The sequence below is a fragment of the Cetorhinus maximus genome, unplaced genomic scaffold, assembly GCF_964194155.1.
Source record: "Cetorhinus maximus unplaced genomic scaffold, sCetMax3.hap1.1 HAP1_SCAFFOLD_1665, whole genome shotgun sequence".
Lineage (NCBI taxonomy): Eukaryota > Metazoa > Chordata > Chondrichthyes > Lamniformes > Cetorhinidae > Cetorhinus > Cetorhinus maximus.
The window spans coordinates 55,652-72,773 of NW_027597605.1; the positions used below are offsets into that span (position 1 = coordinate 55,652).

The 17,122-nt window shown below is 45.9% G+C and overlaps 2 protein-coding genes across 2 annotated transcripts; both read right to left on the reverse strand.

The window, feature by feature from the left end:
• Window positions 1-1,683: 1,683 nt before the first annotated feature.
• On the reverse strand, window positions 1,684-6,744 carry LOC144676523 (uncharacterized). The gene is made up of 2 exons (XM_078536919.1): window positions 6,508-6,744; window positions 1,684-4,366 (listed from the first exon to the last, which is right to left on the reverse strand). Exon 2 carries the CDS (start codon window positions 4,054-4,056, stop codon window positions 3,238-3,240), a length of 819 nt encoding a protein of 272 aa, XP_078393045.1. The 5' UTR covers window positions 4,057-4,366; window positions 6,508-6,744; the 3' UTR covers window positions 1,684-3,237.
• A 1,522-nt stretch (window positions 6,745-8,266) lies between these two features.
• Window positions 8,267-16,737, reverse strand: LOC144676529 (uncharacterized). The gene is made up of 3 exons (XM_078536926.1): window positions 16,065-16,737; window positions 12,017-12,022; window positions 8,267-9,459 (listed from the first exon to the last, which is right to left on the reverse strand). Exons 1-3 carry the CDS (start codon window positions 16,696-16,698, stop codon window positions 8,390-8,392), a joined length of 1,710 nt encoding a protein of 569 aa, XP_078393052.1. The 5' UTR covers window positions 16,699-16,737; the 3' UTR covers window positions 8,267-8,389.
• Window positions 16,738-17,122: the final 385 nt, after the last annotated feature.

A 17,122-nucleotide genomic window follows, 5' to 3' on the forward strand; every position in this document is an offset into this window, starting at 1 on the left:
TCCACGTGTTGATGTGATGGTTCGAGCTAAGAGGTGTGTTCTGGAATCTGTGGTCAGAGGTTGTAATTATTGAGACAGACCCTAATTGAAGAGGGAAACTGAGAAAGGAACTGACCCTCCCACTTTCAAAGAAAACTAAGACTGAACCTGGTTAAAATCATATAAAAGGTCACAGAGGGCCCTCAGAGCTCAGTTGGATGATGAGTTCAGTACTGCAGTCCAGGCAGGCTGAAGAAGATAGAGACTCGATACAGGAGCTGAGAATAAGGAAATATACAGTTGCCGCAGCTGTTTCTGTTACTTGGTGGATCTACACCATCCAGACCGTTGTAAGCAGAGTTGAGGTGGTTCCGCAGATGTGTGTCATTTCTGGTGAAATGGAACTCAGGTTGGTTGTGCGCTGCTGTTGGCTGGAAATCAGGCTACATCCTAGAAGAAGGGGAGCTGAAATTCCTTGTGAGGAAGACAGTGTTCTGAGTTGTGACTGAGACTGATGACATATAAGCGAGATACACTGCCAAGTCAAATCATAAGACCTGTCTTAATCATATCTGCCATTTAACGTGTAATTTATCATTTATAATTGACCATGATTTGCCTTTTAATTCATGTTGAACTAATGTTGACTTTGGGTTTTAGAGTATAGATGATTAACTAAGAAAGTGTTCAGTGTTTGCTTTGCTTGACTCCCGTACAGTAAAAATTCTTCTGTTTAAATTATGGAATCTTGTGTCTTCATCCTTTCCATAAATAACTGAGATTTCACATTTCTTCTATTTTAAATAACAAGTTACTGGTCTCTCCCGAGATTATGGCATGTGCCAGGTATCAGGAGCAGTAAATAAAGTCAGTAAGCAGTGATATGATTTATCTGTATCCAGTTCTATTTGAATACCTTTTGCTGAATGGGGCCCTCACCCAGTGCTCAGAATTGAACACAATATTTGAGCTGATCAGGGATTTATAAAGATTCAGGATAACTTCCTTGTTTTTGTATTCCATGCCTCCATTAATAAACTGAGGATCCCATTAGCATTTTTTAAAACAGTTTGATCAACTTGCCTTATCACGATGAAAGAAGTGTGTACATTGACCCCCAAGTATTTTGTTGCTACACATCTGTTTAAAATTGTACCATTTAGTTTATACAGCCTCTCCTCATTCTTCCTTCCAAAATGCATCATTGACTGTGAATCACTTTGGGATGTTCTGAGGGTGCGAAAGGTATTAAATGAACACAAGAATTTTCTTTCTCTTTTACAGCTGATTTAAAGATGTAGATTTTTCTCCAAAGATTAAATTCGGATCAATTAACTATTTTACTGCACAAACAACTTCAGGGAGTCAGTGAATTAAGAGGAAAGATCCCAGACAGCGGTTCTTCAAGGTACACTGCAGACCCAACAGCTCAATCAGCTCCACTCTCTGGTCAGGAGATCTCAACAACCCCACATACTGTCCACAGGGGAGTTCTCCTGGTGCAATGGGACCAACATTCATGTTTTAACTGACACCAAAAAAACTGGATTAATCGGTCACTGGTCTGATTGCTGTTTGTGGAATCTTAACCATGTGCAAACTGGCTATTGTGAAACAGTAACAAATTGTATTTATATAACATGTTTAATGTAATAAAACATCCCAAGGTGCTTCAGGGGAGTTATCATAAAGAAAAAATTAACACTGAGTCACATTGGTCTTTATTTGAACAGATGTCCAAAAGCTGATTGGAGAGGCAGATTTTAACAAGCATCTTTAATCAGGAGAGAGAGCTAGAAGGGTAGAGAGGTTTAAGGAGAGAATTTCAGAATTTCATGCATGGGCACAGGCACCATTGGGGGAGTAATTAAAATCAGGGATGCTCAAGAGGCCAGAATAAGAAGGGTGCAGATATCTCACAGGATGTGTGAAACTGGAGATTACAGATAGAGAGGGACATGGCAATGGAGGAATTTGAAAACAAGGATGTAAATTTTAAAGTCAAGGCATTGCTTGACCAGGAGCCAATGAAGGTCAGTGAGCACAGGGGTGATGGGTGAATGAGACATGGTCTGAGAAAGCACACGGGCAGCAGAGTTTTGGATAATCTCACGTTTCCATGTTGCGGTGTGGTGAACGTGAGACGCTGGTCAGAAATGTATTGGAATCGTCAAGTCTAAAGGTAACACGGATATAGATGAGGGTTTCAGCAGCAGATGAGGTGGGGTGAAGACAGGAGATGTTATGGAGATTGAAATATGGTGTGGATATGTGGTCAGGAGCTCATCTTGGGGTCAGATATGAGACTAAGATTGTGAAGAGTGTGGTTCAGCCTCAGACAGTTCCCAGGGAGAGGGATGGACTCGGTAGCTGGGGAACAGAATTTGTAGTGGTGACCGAAGACAATGGCTTTGATCTTCCCAATTTTTAATTGGAGGAAATTTCTGCTCATCCAGTATGGGATGTCGGATAAGCAGTTTGATAATTTAGTAATAGTGGAGGAATGGAGAGGGATGGTGGTGAAGTAGAGCTGGGCGTTCTCAGTGTACATGTGAAAACTAACACAGTGCTTTTGGGTGATGTTGCCTTGTGGCAGCTTGTAGATGAGAAATAGGAGGGGCCAAGGATAGATCCTTGGGGAACACCAACGTCAAGGACTTTGATGAGGAAAGGGAGGTTGGAGATGGGGTGGTAATATTTGCAAAGACGGTGGTGTGAAAGGTTTTTTGGGGTGGATGATGAGGGTGAATTTAAAGGGGAGAGGGACAGTATCAGAAGAGAGCCAGAGCCATTAACAATATCAGGTAACGTAGGGAAGTTGGGTGATCAGTGCTTTAAGTGGGGAAAGAGTAAAGGGAGGTCTCATGGACAAGATGAGCAATGAGGGGTATGATGGGAGATAGGAGAGAAACTGGAGAAAGATGTGAGTTCAGACAAGGGGGAAGTTTAAAGCCAGAATGAACGAGTGGGCTAATGAAAGGGAGGGAAGCAGCTGATCAGATTGTCTCAATCTTAGTGATAGAGAACCTCATACTTCTTGTTGGAGGTGAGGATGGAGGAGACGGGGGAGAGGGAGAGCCCTTCAAAAGGAACTAACTTGTTTCAGAGATATTAAAAAGACATTACACAGTGTGGTTATCACAAAGAAAACAAACTTGATCTTTGTCCAGAATATTAGCCTCTATAACGAGGGTGCAGCTTATTAACAGACCAAATGAACACAGTTCAGTCCGGGATTTGATTAACAGCAAAATCCAATCACTGTTGTGACTTGTGAGCTCGCTGGTGTCTCAGCAGGTTAGATGATTGAGTGAATCCCTTTCCACACTCAGAGCAGGTGAACGGTCTCTCCCCAGTGTGAACTCGCTGGTGTCTCAGCAGGTTGGATGACTGAGTGAATTTCTTCCCACAATTGGAGCAGGTGAACAGCCTCTCCCCACTGTGAACTCGCTGGTGTCTAAGCAGTGCAGATGACTGAGTGAAACCCTTCCCACGCTCAGAGCAGGTGAATGGCCTCTCCCCAGTGTGAACTCGATGGTGTCTCAGCAGGGTGTATGACTGAGTGAATTCCTCTCCACACTCAGAGCAGGTGAACGGTCTCTCTCCAGTGTGAGTGCGCTGGTGTACAGCGAGGTGAGATGATCGTCTGAACCCAGTCCAACATTCAGAGCACCTGAACGGTCTCTCATCAGTGTGAACTTGTTGATGGTACATCAGTTCCTGAGAACTTTTATAGCACTTCCCGCAGTCCAGACATTTAAAAGGTCTCTCGTCAGTGTGAACTCGCTGGGGTGTCATCAGGTTGGATGAATTAATGAATCCCTTCCCACACACAGAGCAGGTGAATGGTCTCTCCCTAGTGTGAACTCGATGGTGTGTCCGCAGGGTGTATGAGTGAGTGAATCCCTTCCCACACACAGAGCAGGTGAACGGTCTCTCCCTAGTGTGAACTCGATGGTGTGTCCGCAGAGTGGATGACTGAGTGAATCCCAATCCACATACAGAGCAGGTGAACGGCCTCTCCCCAGTGTGAACTCGCTGGTGTGTCAGCAGAGTGGATGACTTAGTGAACCCCATTCCACAGACAGAGCAGGTGAATGGCCTCTCTCCTGTGTGAGTGCGCTGATGAGTTTCCAGTTCTGATGGGTAATTAAATCCCTTCCCACAGTCACCACATTTCCACAGTTTCTCCCTGTTGTGACTGCATTTATGTTTTGACAGGCCAGATGATTGGTTGAAGCTTTGACCACACACAGTTGTACAGTTTCTCCCCACTGTGAACGGTGCTTGTTCCTTCCATGTTCAAATTCTGATGATACTCATGATAAGTTGGGCGACTCCATCAAATCCTGGTGTGATGTTTGGAAAATCCTCACTTTCTAATACCCTGTCAAATCGATCGAAAACAGGGAAAAAAGAGAGTGAGAGAGAACCCACAAAAACGCAAAGGCAGGTTGTGAAATTGAGCTGACTGAATCTGGCAATTTGTGAGGCCAGCACCAGGAAAAAGTGACCATGAAAACTGCTGGATTGTCATCAAAACCCAACTGGTTCATTAATGTCCTTCAGGGAAGGGAAGGGTGGGTGTGGACCTACACACAACTCTGGCCTCTATGGGAGGGGTGAAAGGGAGAGAGAAAGAGGTGGGAGAGGCAGGAGGCGAAGGAGAGGGATTCTTTATATCGACAACTTGACCAGAAATACAGAACCTCCTAAACCCTCAACCTCCACCTTCTAGAAGGACCAGAGTAGCAGGGGACCAGGGTAGCAGGTGTATGTGAACACCATCACCTCCAAGTTCCCCTCCAAGTCACAGACCGTCCTGACTTGTCTGACATCCAGTACTGGATGAACAGAAATTACCTCCACTTAAATATTGGGAAGATTGAAACCATTGTCTTCAGTCCCCATTACAAACTTCACTCCCTAATCAATGACTCCATCCCTCTCCCTGGCAACTGTCTGAGACTGAACCAGGAGCCATGGAGTCATCTTTAAAACCGAGTCGAGCTTTCAACTACATACCTGTTACATCCCCAAGACCGCCTGTATCCACCTTGTAAACATTGCCCGACTCCACCCTAGTCTCAGCTTATCTGCTGCTGAAACTCTCAACCATTCATTTGTTATCTCAAGATTTAACAATCCTAACGCACTCCCAGCCGGCCTCCCACATTCATCCTCTCTGTAATCTTGAGGTCATCCAAAACTCTGCTACCCGTGCGCTTATTCGCACCAAGTCTTGTTCACCCATCACCTCTGTCTTTTTTAAAAATTCTTTTACAAGATGTGGGTGTCACTGGCTAGGGCAGCATTTATCACCCATCCCTAACTGCCCTTGAGAAGGTGGTGGGGAGCTGCAGCTCTCATTGCAGTCCATGTGGTGCAGGTACACCCATGGTACTGTTAGGAAGGAAGTTCCAGCATTTTGACCCAGTGACAGTGAAGGAACGGCGATATATTTCCAAGTCAGGATGGCGAGCGACTTGGAGGAGTACTTCCAGCTGGTGGTGTTCCCATCTATCTGCTGCCCTTGTCCTTCTAGATGGTAGTGGTCGTGGGTTTGGAAGATGCTGTCAAAGAAGCCTTGGTGAGTTGCTGAAGAGCTCCTTGTAGATGGTACACACTGCTGCTGCTGTGCATCAGTGATGGAGGCAGTGAATGTTTAAGTGACTGGAGCGCCAGTTAAGTGAGATGCTTTGTCCTGGATGGCATTGAGCTTTGAATGTTGTTGGAGCTGCTCTCATCCAGGCAACTGGATAATCCAATATTCCATCACATTCCTGAATTGTACCTTGTAGATGGTGAATCAGCTTTGGTGAGTCAGGAGGCGAGTTATTCGCCACAGAATTCCCAGCCTCTGACCTGCCCTTGTAGCTCCAGTATTTATATGGCTGGCCCAGTTCAGTTTCTGGTCAATGGTAACCCCAGGATATTGATAATGGGGGATTCAACGATGATGATGCCACTGAATGTCACAAGGAGATTGTCAGCTTCATGCTTGTTAGTGATGGTCATTGCCTGACACTTGTGAGGCATGAATGTTCATCCTTGGACCCTGTGCTCACTAACCTACAAAGGCTCCAGGTTAAGAAACTTCAAAATTTTAAATTTCCCATCCTTGCTTTCAAATCCCTTCAAGGTGACTGCCCGCCATAACTCTGTAATCTCCTCTAACCTCACAAGCTTTCCAGATATCTGTGCTTCCTCTAATTCTGACATCCTGAGCTCTCCTGATTTTAATTGTTCCATCTTTGGTGACCACATCTTCAGCTGTGGGATTTCCTCCCTAAACCCCTCCACTTCTCGACCTCACTTTCCTCCTTTAAGAATCACCTTAAAACCTTCCTCTTTGACCAAGCATTTGGCCATCTGCTTTCATATCTCCTTAAATGTCAAATGTTGCTTTATAAAACTCCTGTGAAACACCTTGGAAAGGTCTATTACATGAATGGCACTATATAAATACAAATTGTTGTTGATTTGGGCATGTATCTCGGTTCCTTCATCATAGTTGTAACTCCTTACCTCACATCATTGTGGGAGCATCTTCACCACATGGACTGCAGCGGTTCAAGAAGGTCAAACATCATCTTCTCCACAGGTAACTGGGGATGGGTAATATCTGCTGCTGGTCTTGTTAGTGAAAGGGCAGGGGAGTGGGACGAGCTGATTTGCTCCTGCAGAGAGACAGCACGGGCACGACGGGCTGAATGGCCTCCGTCTGTATTGTAACCATTCAATGATTCAATGATAAAGAACCGACACTGGCCTTCTCTATTCTAAGGAAAACAACCCCAGCCTATTCTAAGGAAAACAACCCCAGCCTATCCAGTCTCTGAAACGCTCCAGCCCAGGTAACACCCTGGTGAATCTCCTCTGCACCCTCTCCAGTGCAATCACATCCTCCCTATAGTGTGGGTGACCAGAGCTGCACACAGTCCTCCAGCTGTGGCCAAATAGTGTTTTATCCAGCTGCAATATAACCTCCCTTAGGCTGGGGAAGGCGGCCGTTGACAGAAAGTGAGTTTTCCCAAACCAAGTGAGTGAGCTGGATGATGGGGGGGAAGAGGCGGATGGAGAAAGAATCAAATTAAATACAAAACCGGAGAGTCCAACTGGGGCTCGCGGGGAGCGGAGCGGAGAAGACAGCGGCACTCGGAAGTGACGACATAATGATGCTGTGGGGGCGGGGCCTGATCTGATGACTGACGTGCGTCCCGACCAATAGCGAGAGCGCAGGCAAAGGCTGAAGGACCGAGTGGGCGGCAGGTCCTCCGCTGAGGACTCATTGTGACGTCAGCAGAGGACGCGTTCTCAGTCCGGAAGCAAAATCCTGCAGATGCTGCAAAAGCTGAAATAAAAATTGCGAGTGCTAGAAATGCACAGCAGGTCTGGCAGCTTCTGCAGGGACAGAAACAAAGTCAACCTTTCAGCTCTACAAGTTCGAGAGGTGGGGTAAAAAACAAAAGAGGGCAGGTCTGTGGAAGGCAGGAGAGATTATTCAGCGAAAGGGATGATGGTGCAAGGCAAAATGAGATGGTGATAAAGAACATAGAAAAATTCCCAACACTGGAGAAGGCTATTCTGTATCTAACCGGTGCTGTACCTGTCCTGGGGAGTTATCGACCTTTATCCTCCGCTTAAACAACCTCCTGCTATTACATATCCAACTTCCATCAAGCTTAACCCTTCATTTATACCTCCGTAACATCACTCGTCTCCTCCCCCGTCTCAGCTCATCTGCTGCCGAATATCTCATCCACGCCTTTATCACCTCCAAACTCGACTATTCCGACACACTCTGGCTGGTCCCCCACATTCTGCCCGCTGTAACCTTGGGTCATCCAAAATTCTGCCACCCTATGTCTTAACTCACAGACAGATCCTCCATCTCCACAACCCCCTCCTCTAATTCTGGCCCCCTGTGCATCCCACATTTCAATCACTGCACCATTGGTGGTCATGCCGAGAAGCCCTAGAATAGACTACAGGGCATGATGGGAGAAGGGAGATAAACTGGAGAAAGGTGTGAGTTCAGGGCTCAGGTAAGGAGGAACTTTGGAGACAGTTTGGCCCGGTGCACTAGTATAAGGGAGGGAAGCAGCAGAGGCAGCTGATTGGATTGTTTCAATCTTAGTGACAAGGAAATTCCATGATCTCCTCATACTTGTTGGAAGGTGAGGATGGAGGAGACAGGGAGTGGGAGAAACCTTCAAAAGTGATTAACTTGTGTTAGAAATATTAGAAAGATTCAACACAATGTATTCAACACAAAGCTGATTTATTTGACTTTTATCTAAAATATTAGCCCATGTAACTGCGTTGGAAATTATTAACATCAGTAGAAACAGACCAAATGAACACGGTTCAGTCCTCTGTGATTTCCAGCAAAACCCAATCACTCTAGTTACTTATGAATTCGCTGGTGTCTCATTAGGTTGGATGACTGTGTGAATCTCTTTCCACACTTGGGGCAGATGAACGGTCTCTCCCCAGTGTGAACTCGCTGATGTGTCAGTAGGGTGGATGACTGAGTGAATCCCTTCCCACAGTTGGGACAGGTGAATGGCCTCTCCCCGGTGTGAACTCGCTGGTGTACAGTGAGATCAGATGATGTCTTGAACCCAGTCCCACACTGAGAGCACCTGAATGGTCTCTCATCAGTGTGAATACGTTGATGGCGCATCAGTTCCCCAGAACTCTTAAAACAGTTTCCGCAGTCCAGGCATTTAAAAGGTCTCTTATCAGTGTGAACACGTTGGTGGGACATCAGCTCCCTGGAATTTTTATAGCACTTTCCGCAGTCTGGGCATTTAAAAGGTCTCTTATCAGTGTGAACACTCTGGTGATTCAGCAGGGTGGATAACTGAGTGAATCCCTTCCCACAGTCAGAGCAGGTGAAAGGTCTCTCTCCAGTGTGAACTCGCTGGTGTGTCAGCAGGTTGGATGACTGAGCGAATCCCTTCCCACAGTCAGAGCAGGTGAATGGCCTCTCGCCGGTGTGAACTCGCTGGTGTTCAGTGAGTTGAGATGACTGTCTGAACCCAGACCCACAGTGCAAGCACCTGAACGGTCTCTCATCCGTGTGGACACGTTGATGGAGCATCAGGTCCCGGGAACTTTTAAAGCACTTCCCACAGTCTGAACATTTAAAAGGTCTCTCGTCAGTGTGAACTCGCTGGTGTGTCATCAAGTCAGATGACCGAGCGAATCCTTTCCCACACTTGGAGCAAGTAAATGGTCTCTCCCCAGTGTGAACTCGCTGGTGTCTCAGAAGGTTGGATGACTGAGCGAATCCCTTCCCACAGTCAGAGCAGGTGAATGGTCTCTCACCTCTGTGAACTCGCTGGTGTCTCAGCAGACTGGATGACTGAGTGAATCCCTTCCCACATACGGAGCAGGTGAATGGCCTCTCTCCAGTGTGACTGCGTCGATGAGTTTCCAGGTCAGATGGAAATCTGAATCCCTCCTCACAGTCTCCACATTTCCACAGTTTGTCTCCACTGTGAACGGTACTTTTTCCTTCCATGTTCAAAATCCGATATTCAGGTTACAACAAATTGGGTGACTCTCTCAGATTCTGATGTGATGTTTGGTTTGAGTTTCCTGACTGAAAAATTCTCCCCTTCTACTATCCTGTGAAATTGATTTAAAACAGAAAAAAATGGAGTGAGAGAGAACCCACAGAAACACAAAGGCAGGTTGTGAAATTGAATTTAATGATTCTGGTAATTTTTGGGGCCAAAACTAGGAAAAAATTACCATTAAAGCTGGTGGATTTTTTGTAAAAACCCAACTGGTTCATTAATGTCCTTCAGGGAAGGGGACCTGCCTCCAGTCTTGGCTACACAAGACTCTGGCCTCTATGAGAACACGAGGGGAAGGCGGTGGCATAGTGGTTTTGTCACTGGACTGGTAATCCAGCGATCCAGGGTAATGCTCTGGGGACCCGGGTTTGAATGCTACCACGGCAGATGGTGAAATTTGAATTCAATAAAAATCTGGAATTAAAAGTCTAATAATGACCATGAAACCATTGTTGTTTGTCGTCAAAACCCATCTGGTTCACTAATGCCCTTTAGGGAAGGAAATCTGCTGTCCTTGCCTGGTCTGGCCTACATGTGACTCCACACTCACAATGCGGTTGACTCCTAAATGCCCTCTGAACAAGGGATGGGCAATAAATGCTGCGCTAGCCAATGACACCCACATCCAATGAATAAAGAAAAAGAAATAGGAGCAGGAGTAGACCATAAGCCCCAATGAGCCTGCTCCGCCATTCAACATGATTGTGGTTGATCACAGAATCTTTACAGTGCAGAAGGAGGCCATTTGGCCCATCGAGTCTGCACTGGCTTGCTGAAAGAGCATTCTACCTCATCCCACTATCCTGCTTTAACCCCGTAACCTCACACATTCTCTCTCCTCAGGTAGCAATCCAATTCCATTTTGAATACCTCGATCGAACCTGCCTCCACCACCCTCTCAGGAAGTTCGCTCCAGACTCCAACCATCCTCTGGGTAAAAAACAAAATTCCTCACATCACTTTTACTCCTTTTGCCCATTATTTTGAATGTGTGCCCTCTAGCTCTTGATGCACTCATGAGTGTGGCAACAGTTTCTCACTATTTACTCTGTCCATACCCCTCAGAATCTTGAATACCTCTATTAAGTTTCCTCTCAGCCTTCTTTTCTCCAAGGAAAACAGACCCAACCTCTCCAATCTACCCTCGTAGCTACAGTTCTTCATCCCGGCAATCAAGAGTTAATCGACGGGGTGGGGAGGGCAGACAGGAAAGTAGAGTTGATGCCACAATGAGATCAGCCATGATGTTATTAATGATGGAACAGGCTCAAGTGGCCAAATTCCTGCTCCTAATTCTTGTGATCTTATGAGACAAAGTCCCGTCTTCACACTGAGGATACCGTCCATCATGTTGTGAGGCACTATCACTATGTTAAATGAAATAGATTCAGGATGGATCTAGATATAAATGGGCATCCATGAGGTGCTGTGGATCATCAGCAGCAGCAGAATTGTATTCATCCACAATCTGTAACCACATGGCCCACATATCCCTTACTCTACCATTACCATCAAGCCAAGGGACCAACCCTGGTTCAACACAAACTGCAGGAGAACATGTCAGAAGCAGCACCAGACATTCCTAAAACTGAGATTCCAACCCTATACCATAAGACTACATGCATTCTAAACAGTGGAAGCAGCATGCTTGAGACAGAGTGAAGCAATCCCAAAAACAATGGATCAGATCAAAGCTCTGCAGTCCTGCCACATCCAGTCAGGAAAGGTATGGATAATTAAACAACTAACAGGAAGAGTAGGCTCCACAAACATCACCATTCTCAATGATCCCAGCATATCAGTACAAAAGACTGGGTTATGTGTTTAGTGATCCCGGGAGTGTTACCGATAACTTCCCTGCATCCCGAGGCTAGGACAGACAATCTGGAAGGTATAGGGAGCTGGGACTTGTCTGTGAGAATAACTGAAGGCACGAGAACTGAAATAATCTAGAGTTAGAAAGGAGAAAAGACTCCAAAAATGGAGCAGTTCGCAACTGGACATCAATTAATCTTCTCTTATGTTGGAGAAATTAAGGTCTTGATAGTGTGCCTGAAACAATATTAGTTCATCTTTGTCTTTAACAACACTTTCCCGCACGCTCCCCATTTCCCTCGAATACCTGAGAGACCAAAAATCTCTCCATCTCAGCCTTAAATATATTTAAAGATGGAGCATCCAGAGCCCTCCGGGATGGAGAATTCTATGTGACAAGAGAAAAAGAGAGAGAGAAGTGGGAGAGACACAGAGAGAAAGAATGAGAGAAATGGGATAGAGAAAGAATGAGAGAAATAGAAGGGCACAGGAGGGACAGAAGCGGGTGGGAGAGATGGGGGCAATGGGAAGGCATTTTAGAGACTGACAACTGAACCACAATTTGATAGAATCTCCCAAACCCTCAACCTCCACCATCTGGAAGGACCAGCGTAGCAGGTGTATGTGAACACCATCACCTCCAACTCACACACTGTTCTGACTTGTCTGATATCCAGGACTGGATGAGCAGAAAGTTCCTTCATTCAAATATTGGGAAGATTAAAGTCATTGTCTTCATTCCCCAATACAAACTCCGTTCCCTAGCCAACGGCTCCATCCTTCTCCTTGACAACTCTCTGAGGATGAAACAGACTGTTCAAAGCCGTGGTGAAATATTTCACCCCAAGATGAGCTTCCAACCACATATCCACATCATCACCAAGACCACTTGTTTCCACCTCAGTAACATCACCCGACTCCACTCTAGTCTCAGCTCGTCTGAAACTGTCATCCATTCCTTTGTTATTTCTAGGCTTAACTCTGGCTGGAGGTTCTAGATTCAGGGGACACAGTCTCAAAATAAGGGGCAGGCTATTTGGAACTGAGATGAGGAGGAATTTCTTCACTCAGAGGATGGTGAATCTTTGGAATTCTCTGCCCCATAGGGCTGTGGAGGCTCAGTCGTTGAGAATGTTCAATACTGAGATCGTTAGATTTCTACATATAAAAAACATTGGGGATAAGGGGATAGTGCCAGAAAATGGTGTTGAAGTAGAAGATCAGCCGTGATCTCATTGAATGGCAGAAGGGCTCGAAGGGCTAAATGGCCTATTGCTGCTCGTATTTCTTACGTTTCTTCCTAACGCACTTCTGGCCAGTCTCCCACATTCAACCTCCCCATAATCTTTAGGTCATTCAAAACTCTGCTGTCCGTATATTTACTCGCACCCAGTCTTATTCACCCATCACCCCTGTGCTCACTGACCTATGAAAGTTCCTGTTTAAGAAGCACCAACACTTTAAATTTCTCATCCTTGTTTTCATGTTCCTCCATGGTCTCACCCCTCCCTATCTCTGTAATCTCCTCCAGCCTCACAACCCACCCAGGTCTCTGCACTCTGCTCATTCCAGCTTCCTGAGCATTCCCGATTTTAATCGCTTCATCCTTAGTATCCACATCTGAGCTCAAAGGCCAAAAGCACTGGAATTTCCTCCATAAACCTCTCCGCTCTCTTTCTTTCTTTCCTCGTTCAAGATTCTCCTTTAAACCTACATCTTTGACCAAACTTTTGGCCATCTGCCCTCTTACCTCTTTACATGATTCTGTGTCAAATGTTGCTTTTTAGCACATCTGTTAAACCTGGGAAGGTCTATTACATGAAATGTGCTATATAAACACACATTGTTGTTGTTGATTTGGACATATATCGCTGTTCCTTCATCATCACTGTAACTCTTTATCTAACAGCATTGTGGGAGCACCTTCACCACATGGACTGCAGCGGTTCAAGAAGGTCAAACATCATCTTCTCCACAGGTAACTGGGGATGGGTAATATCTGCTGCTGGTCTTGTGGTCCTGGGCAGAGGAGTGGGACCAGCTGATTTGTGCTTGCAGAGAGCCAGCACAGGCAGGACGGGCTGAATGGCCTCTGTCTGTATTGTAACCATTCAATGATTCAATGATAAAGAACCGACACTGGAGACCAGCCTCTGGAACCAATGTCCAGCCTGATACAAACCGGCTCTTCATTGATCTGGGAGCTGCGGCCCCGCTCGGTGCAAACGGGGGAGGGGGACCGGTCAGTTTATTTCCGGGGTTTGCGGTTTACACAACATGTTTCCGGAGCCTCTCCGTCCACCCGCCGGATCCATCGCTCCCTCCGCCCCGCCGTCCCCCCCTTTTAACCATTGTGGACCCGTCTCCCCATCGCCATTACCCGCACTGCGCATGCTTCAATCACAGCCCGGCCCCGCCCCTCATTCATTCCGATTGGTTGGAGGACCAGCCCCGACGCTCGGTCCTCCAGTCCAGCCCCCTCTTCCTATTGGTCCGGAGCTTCCATCAATCACCCGGGCATTGTGACGGTCACAAGCGCTGAGAGCGGCCACAGACTCAGTCTGACTTGCTGATTCTTGGCAGCATTTTCTGTTTGGGAATTAGAGCTAGAGATGGATGGTCAGTTCCCCTCTGTCCGGGGGGGATTCACACTCATTTCCCCAGTGCAGTGATTCTCACGTTTATTTTACATGAGAAAGTCCCCGGTTCAATCCCGGCTGGAAACTTTGTGTTTAACATTGTTACTGATGAGGAATTAACAGTGAGTTTAGTTTCATGTCGAACAGGGTGACAGTTACTGTTGTCTCATTCTTTAAAAGCTCCTTCTTCACCTTTAAACAGGTAACGATAAGTGAGGGAAAACTGATCCACAGTGACCCAAAAACAAGATACTGCAGATGCTGCAAATCCGATCTCAAAACGGAAAATGTTGGAAACACTCAGCAGGTCAAACAGCATCATTCACAGTGAATGTTTCAGGTCGCTGAACTTTTATCCAAACTGGAAAATTTCCCAGATTTAACAGTTTATAAACAAGTCCAGAGTCAGAGAAAACATGGACAGACAGAAGGAAACAACAAACGGTCTTGTGACAGGATGGAAGGCTGGAGAGAGTAAATGATAAAGGGGACAATGGTGCAAGGCAACATTGGGTGACCAGACAATTAAAGAAACTAATGGGACAAGGAAACAAATAAGACAGGTTCAAAGGAGGGATAAATGGTAACAGCAGAGCCATTACCAGCATCTACTGCCCTAAAAATGGGAGTGATGTTTATGATATGAAATTATTAAAATTAACGTTGAGTCTGGAAGGTTGTAAAGTGACTAATCAAAGACGAGCTGCTGTTCCTCGAGCTTCTGTTGGGCTTCATGCGGCAGTACAGGAGGCCGAGGACTAAGAGGTCAGACTTGAAGTGAGGCTGAGAATTAAAACAGTAGATGAGAAGCAGCTCAGGATCACACTTGCAATGTGAATGGTGATTTTACATGAAGCAGTCACCCAATCTGGATTTAGTCTCCACAGTGTAGCGGAGACCACAACGTGAGCAGTGAATACAGAATACTAAATTGTAAATAGTACAAGTAAATTACTGTGTCACCGGGAAAGTGTGTTTGGGAACCTGGAACGTGGAAAGGGAGGAGGTGGCAATGAATCTGTTTCAATAAGTTTGTAACTGACCAATGCACAGTTGTTCTGTTGTGCTTTATATTTTAATGGGAATTATCAAATGTTTTTAACCACTATGATCTTGGCTGGTTGACTATAATGTCTTCACATTTCTCTGTTGATCTATCCAGGAGGACTGGTGTGGTAAGAAGGACTTGTCTGTAAAATACAGTCACTGTGAGCATGATAATGGAACATTTGTATATCAAAGGGCAGTGATACCTGATCACCTATCGAGTGAGTGAGTTTGTAACAGTGTAACTCAAATAATTACAGCTACCACAGGAGATTCTCTGGCTACAAGTCAATAAGGAAGGAATCAGAACTGTGCAGTCCCACCCAGCTGGATATCAGTGGAGAGGCATTGGAGGAGGATGGAGTGGTCATTGGTGTCTGCTGCCCTTGTCCTTCTAGGTGGCAGTGGTCGTGGGTTTGGAAGATGCTGTCTAAGGAGCCTTGGTGGGTTGGAGGTGAGTACAGAGGAGACGGGAGAGGGATGCACTTAACTTGTGTTATAGATATTAAGAAGACTCGGCACACTGTGTGTTTAACACAAAGCTGATTTATTTTTATTATATCCAGAACATTAACACCTCTAACTGGCCTGGAGTTTATTAATATCAGTAGAAACAGACCCCAATGAACATGGTTCAGTCCTGGATGTAATTACCAGAAAAATCCAATTACTGTCGTCACTTGTAAACCTGATGGTGACTCAGCAGAGTCCATGACCAAGTGAATGTCTTCTTAGACTCGGAGCAGGTGTATGGCCTCTCTCAGTGTGAGCTCTCTTGTATCTCAGCACGTGGGATAACTGACCGAATCCCTTCCCTCACAAGTAGCAGGCGAATGGCCTCTCTCAGTGTGAACTCGCTGGTGCACATTGAGTTGAGATGATCGCTTGAACCTAGTCCTGCAGTGAGGACACCTGAACAGTCTCTCGACTGTGTGAACACATTGATGGGACATCAGTTCCCTGGAATATTTAAAGCACTTCCCTCAGTCTGGGCATTTAAAAGGTCTCTCCCCAGCATGAACTCGCTGGTGTGTCAGCACGTGGGATAACTGAGTGAATCTCTTCCCACACATGTAGCAGGTGAAAGGTCTCTCTCCCGTGTGAACTCGCTGGTGTCTCAGCAGGCTGGCTGAACAAGTAAATCCTTTCCCACACATGTAGCAGGTGAACGGTTTCTCGCCAGTGTGAATTCGCTGGTGCACAGTGAGGTGAGATGATCGCTTGAACCCAGTCCCACAGTGAGAGCACCTAAATGGTCTCTCGTCAGTGTGAACACGTTGATGGAGCATTATTTTCCATGAACTTTTATAGCATTTCCCACAATCTGGGCATTTAAAAGGTCTCTCCCCAGTGTGAACTCGCTGATGCCTCAGCAGGTTGGATAACTGAGTGAATCCCTTCCCACACTCGGAGCAGGTGAATGGTTTCTCCCTGGTGTGAATTCGCTGGTGTGTCGTCAGCTGGGATGATCGAGAGAATCCCTTCCCACACACGGTGCAGGTGAATGGTCTTTCCCCAGTATGAGTGCGTCGATGAGTTTCCAGCTGACACGGGTAACTGAATCTCTCCTCACAGTCTCCACATTTCCACGGTTTCTCTCCAATTTGAACAGTGCTTTTTCCTTCCATGTTCAAAATGCTATGCTGTTCAGGTTACAACGTATTGGGCGACTCCTTCAGATGCTGTTTTCTGACTGCAAATCCTCCCCTTCTAATATCCTGTGAAACTGATTTAAAACAGAAAAAGGGAGTGAGAGGGAACCCACAAAACACAAAGGCAGGTTGGGAAATAGAGCTGAATGAAAAGAGAGCAAGAGAGAAATAAAGAAAGAACACAGGGGGTAAAGGAGAGAGATTTTATATATATACAGCTTGACCAGAACTGTGTGGGAATGTCCAAAACCCTCAACCTCCACCACCGAGAAGGACCAGGGTAGCTGGTGTATGTGAAAACCATCACCTCCAAGTTCCCCTCCAAGTCACACACCGTCCTGACTTGTACGACATCCAGTGCTGGATGAGCTGAAATTTTCTCCATTTAAGTATTGGGAAG